This window comes from Monopterus albus, unplaced genomic scaffold (genome assembly GCF_001952655.1).
Source record: "Monopterus albus unplaced genomic scaffold, M_albus_1.0 scaffold179.1, whole genome shotgun sequence".
Classification (NCBI taxonomy): Eukaryota; Metazoa; Chordata; class Actinopteri; order Synbranchiformes; family Synbranchidae; genus Monopterus; species Monopterus albus.
Window position 1 is genome coordinate 787,180 of NW_018128059.1, and position 5,495 is coordinate 792,674.

The 5,495-nt window shown below is 41.3% G+C and overlaps 1 protein-coding gene across 9 annotated transcripts in view; it reads right to left on the reverse strand.

Moving 5' to 3' along the window:
• bcas3 (BCAS3 microtubule associated cell migration factor) overlaps positions 1–5,495 on the reverse strand; it is a 531,108-nt gene that overhangs the window by 477,039 nt on the left and 48,574 nt on the right. For 8 of the 9 annotated variants that reach the window (XR_002276298.1, XM_020616813.1, XM_020616811.1 and 5 more), the window contains exon 7: positions 282–354. Coding sequence is in view for 7 of the 9 variants with exons in the window: in XM_020616813.1 (XP_020472469.1) it covers positions 282–354 (73 nt within the window). In the remaining 2 variants the exon portion in view is untranslated. Of the gene's footprint in view, positions 1–281; positions 355–594; positions 633–5,495 lie in introns of those variants that run through there. The other variant, XM_020616818.1, reaches the window with a different exon arrangement.

Consider the following 5,495-nt stretch of genomic DNA (forward strand, 5'->3'; position numbering starts at 1 on the left):
TCTTGTTGTTGGCTCAACAGTGCGGTGTACATCTGCTTCTGCTGACTCAACATCTCTGTTACTTGCGCTGCTGAAATATAATCCTCTTCTGCTTCAACATCCTCATTCGCTTCTGATTTATTAGCTCTTTTCCCTCTTGGAGGCATTTTAATAGTTGTAGAATTTGTTCAAAGACTTGAAAATGTAGAAGATGTGAAAAATCGTGGAACAGACAAGAGGAGCAGTAAATACGTCTGCTCTCGCTTGCAACCCGGAACTACAACTATGACTTGTGAACTCACCCGGAGGACCCTGTGCTCTTGCAAACCCCCAGCAGAGGCCTCTTGTCAGCAAAACTGTCTATCTTCAGAGAACCTGAGGAGGAAGAGGAGTCAAAAGAAGAAGCAGACAAGAAACAGAATGATCAGCAGACAACAAAGAGGGACATTCTTTAAACAAACATGGGGCCACTAGTGCTACACACCCTCATTCAACAGGCAGCCTATTACCATGACAGGAAACTTTCTGATTACATTACTACTGTTGCCCTGTAATTACGTTATGTTGAAAAACATTTGTGATGGAGATTTTTTTTTCTCCCAAATCAGGCCTTACTTTGCAAGTTAGTGGACCAAGATCCCCACAATCCATGACTTTGGTGTTCTACCTTTTTCTGATGATCTACCAGGAGAAACAATTTAAAAAATAAATGGTGGAAATAAAATAAACTGAAAAAATATAAATGTTGCAAAAACAAGTATTATTTCCTATCTCCTTGTTGCTTAGGATAAAGATGTTACCCTTTAGAGGACTGTAATTTGAGGTTTGACAGTAATCAGTCTGAGCTCCAGTGGTATAGTCTGAGAGCACCATGCTGTCCTTTAACACTGGCAATGAGGTCCATTAACTTTCATGTTTTTGCCAGACATTATTCCCACTAAAGATACTGAGCTGTTACCTAAATATGACTTTTGGACTTTGTGAAATTGCACATCTAACAAAATTATCTTTCTGAGGAAAAATTCAACATTAGATGAACAGACACTTTGGATTTGACTACTACTGTAATGGTCACTAAGTGAAGCATGGACCTTTATATGTTTGAACATAACAGTGATGATGGGTGTATGTTTAGGTAATACTAAACATGGTTTGTAACATTAGACAACATGCTTTCTGTTAAAATTTATGAAAGTACTTTTACAATGCGAGAGCATCCAAGTATAGCTTATTGTAAAGACCTACAAGCTGACAACCGCAAAAATGACCAACCATATTATTATAACTGTTCACATTTTCTCAGTGCTCATTTGATATCAATTACGGAAACAGTGTTGCCTCATTTTGCATGACCATGGATGATTACAAACTGTACACTATGAGAGAGGATGTGGATAAATGCATTTACTCCCTTTGGAAAAGCATCAATTCCTTCTCTGTTCTAGCCCTATTATAGTCAACACCTATTTTTAGATCTTTCTAAGTCCAACCACCCACAGCCTTACATCCCAGACAACTGGCCTTTTAACAGCTCACCACAGTGCAACACTGTTTGCACCCTAGAAGACTGCAATCAGTGTCCTTCCCTCCAGTAGTACAATTCATATTTATTTTCTTCTGAGAGAATTGCTCCCCTCATGTGTTGGGGCTATCTGCTGCTTCTTATTACTGCAGTTTGCTTTCATCCACTTCCAGTGCTCTTCAAATGCTGCCATTGTGTGTTGTTGAAATCTGCCAAAAGACTGGAACATGAATGAAAAAAAAAGCTATTTTCTCACCAAAAAATGCCACAAAAAGGAAGGGCTATATGGCAGCTTTAAACACACTAAATGACACCTGCAAAGATGAAATATAAACTTCATGTCTAGAAAGGATCTAATCAGTGGAACAACTAAATCATTTGCACTATGGCTTAAGAATATGAACTTTGGACCTTTCCAGGGTCTGAAAATGACAGTGGAACCAGTGAAACAGTTGTCATTGTACTCATTTCACTCTTTGGGAAGACATTTATAAATTAAACTACATTTTTTTATTGTTGATACACAAGTTATTATGATAGTAAAGTGATTAAATACTAAAATGATTAGTCAGAGATTTTATCTACATCTAACTATAAATATATCACTAGCTATATCAAACTTCACAACACAGTGTGCATTCTTTCATTAAAAAGAGTATGATTCCACTTCTTTCAATAAACTTGAAATTTTAATAATGTTCTGTTTACAGAACATTTGGTTGGGATTATGAGAAATAATGTCAAATAATGTGAAACCTCAAACTGGGACAAGACTATCTGGTGAATAGATAAAGCAGGGCTACTTTATTATGCCTCCTCACCGGTGATAGCCATGGCCGGAGGCATTATGTTTGTGGGTTGTCCGTCAGTATGTCCATACATCCGTCTGTCCCATTTTTGTGAATGCAATACACAGAGGTGGTGATTCCAAGGACACAAGACCAACAGGGACACACAAAATTTCATCTTGATTAAACTACTATAGTAATTGTTAAATTCTAACTGTTTTAAAACCCATGTGTGGTGCTCAGGTCTGAGAGACCTGTTTTCACTTTTTATCAAAAGAAAAAAGATACGAGTAACTATTTTTTTTCAAGCTCAGATTGTGAAGAACATATAGCAGAACACATTTTCAATGACCACACACTGCATCCCCCCCACACACATTTACATTGCACACAGGGTGTTTGGGTCCACTGGACCCAGGGATAATAAAGGTGTGGTTGCAATCATTTGCTCTTACATTCCACTGTCTCCACAGCTTAGCATTTGTATTGTGCCCAGAACAGTCTTGAATAGTTCAACAATTTACATCTGAATGCTCTGACATGCCAACCCTTGCACACTGGGGGCAGAAAATTGAAAGTCTGCCAGTGATGTAGAACAATCGGATGAGATTTAGCATAAGATCCTCTGCCCCTCATTTGTTTGGGATGAAGCACACATCTGTTGAGTAGTTTAGCATAAAAGTGTTTGATTTTTACAGGTATTGCACCTGTAAATACACCTTGTACATACAGATCTGCCAATGCATAAGCCAGTTCCAAAACAATGGCAGAGAGACAAGCTAGCTGCCATCAGGACAGTGTGGGACAAGTGGGTGCACCGCCTCCCCTTGCTTTACAACCCTGTGGCTAATGTCACCATTGATGAGCAGCTGATGCAATTTAGGGGCCACTGCCCCTTTAGGCAGTAATTGCCATCCAAAGCAGCTAAATACAGCATAAAGATCTGGGCTGCCTGTGATGCCACTACCTCATATGCTTGGAACTTGCAAGTCTACACAAGGAAACCTGATGGAGGAGCCCCTGAGAGAAATCAAGCAATGAGAGTCGTCCTGGAACTGATTCAGCAACTTTGTGGACAACATCACATGTGACAATTTTGTTGCCTTGTACAAGCTGGGACAGGAGCTCCTAAAGAAGCTGACCATGGTGGGAACAATTCAGAAAAACAAGGCTGAGGTCCACCCCAACTGTTGGTTATAAAGAACAGGCCTGTCAACTCTTCAAAGTTTTTGTACACCACTGACACAGCCCTGGTGTCCTATGTGCCAAAGAAAGGCAAGAATGTTCTTCTGATGAGTACACTGCACAGGGATGGGAAAATCATCATGGACTACAATGCCACAAAAGGAGGGGTGGACAACATGGACAGGCTGGTGACTGTGTACAGCTGCAAAAGGAGGACGCTACACTGGCCACTGATGATTTTCTTTGACATGCTGGGCATCTCAGCATACAACACGTTTGTCATCTGGATGGCACTGAACTCAGAGTGGAACAGAAGGAAGCTCCAGAGGAGACATGTCTTTATGGAGGATCTGGGAAAGGCACTGGTGAGACCTCAAATCCTTAGTAGAGAACATATTCCAAGAACCCCATCCTCTGCATCAATCATGATGAGGATTCAGGAGGAAGATGCTGGTGCCCCATCCACCAGACCTACAGAACAACAATCTGCAGAGCCTGAGATGCAGTTGCAGTATATGTCTGACACTCATGCTTTGCAAGAGAGAGAGAGGTGCTAAGTATAATTTCTTATCTTTTCATTATTCTAGGTTGTGACCAGCACCAGCCAGAAGAAGTGCTGCAGAATGTGTGGACCCAAGACAGACAAAAAAACACAATATACATGCATCAAGTGCAAGACAAGCCCCCTTGCACAGGTGTTTGGGTGATATTAAAGAGTGGCTCGCACAGAACTTCCTTCATTTGAATGAGGGGAAGACTGAATATATCGCTTTTAGCCCAGACCCCACCCACACTGTATCTGGCCTAGGAGCTTCAGCCCCGTTATTCACTCAAACTGTGAAAAACCTGGGAGTGTTATTTGATAGCAGCCTCAAATTTGACAAGCAAATTAGTTCGGTGGTCAAAACAAGCTTCTTTCAGCTGAGGCTCCTAGCAAAGGTGAAACCGTTTTTATCTCGAGCTGACCTGTAACACAGAAATTTCACCTACTCTACTCTAGAAAAAGCCATTCACGCCTTCATTAGCTCACGTCTTAACTACTGCAATGACCTCTATATTAGAATTAGTCAGTCTCAACTCCATAGACTCCAACTCGTACAGAATGCGGCTGCTCGCTTATTGTCAAACACTCCAAAGAATGCTCACATCTTCCAGTTCTTCAGTCCCTTCACTGGCTTCCGGTACAATTCAGAATAGACTTCAAAATTTTACTGTTTGTATTCAAGGCCATTAATGGCCTTGCGCCAGTCTATTTGACCAATCTTTTAACCATTTATACCCCGGTTAGAGCGCTGCGTTCCTCTGAGCATGTGTCCCTGGTTGTCCCACAGGCAAGATATAAAAAGTGGGGAGATCATTCTTTCGCCGTGTATGCCCCCAAGCTCTGGAATGCCCTGCCCCCTGAGGTTTGATCTATAACGGAGCTAATGGTTTTTAAGTCTAAATTAAAGGCACATTTATTCAGATGGGCTTTTGGCATCTAATATTTAGCAGCAATGCTATACGGGGCCTACAGGCCATCCTGATTTTATATTTCGTAATCTTACTCTCTCTGTATTTGGACTCATTTTTATTTTACAGGAATTTTATAGTTCTTATAGAGCATTGTTTTAAATTTGTGCAATGTTAACTTTTCTTTTGTTTATGTATTTTTGGCATGCTCTGTTTTATCTCTGTTCGATTTATTGTGAAGCACTTTGAGCTCCTTTCGGTGTTGTAAAGTGTGTAGATGACAGTGGTGGGACTTGTACTTAAAGTCAAACATGTAGAGGGTGAACAGAAAGGGGGAAAGTACTGTCCCCTGGGGTGCCCCCGTGCTGCAGACCGCCACGTCCAACACGCAGCCTGACAAACTGAGGTCTGTTTGTGAGGTAGTTAATGGTCCATGCAGACAGGTGTTGGTACACACCTGGGATGTAACAGTCTTGCGCTAAAGGAACTGTTCAGAGCCACCACTGTGTGGTGCAGGGGATGGGAGGGGTCAAGCATGATGGATGTTAGTTTTACCAGCATCCTTCTGT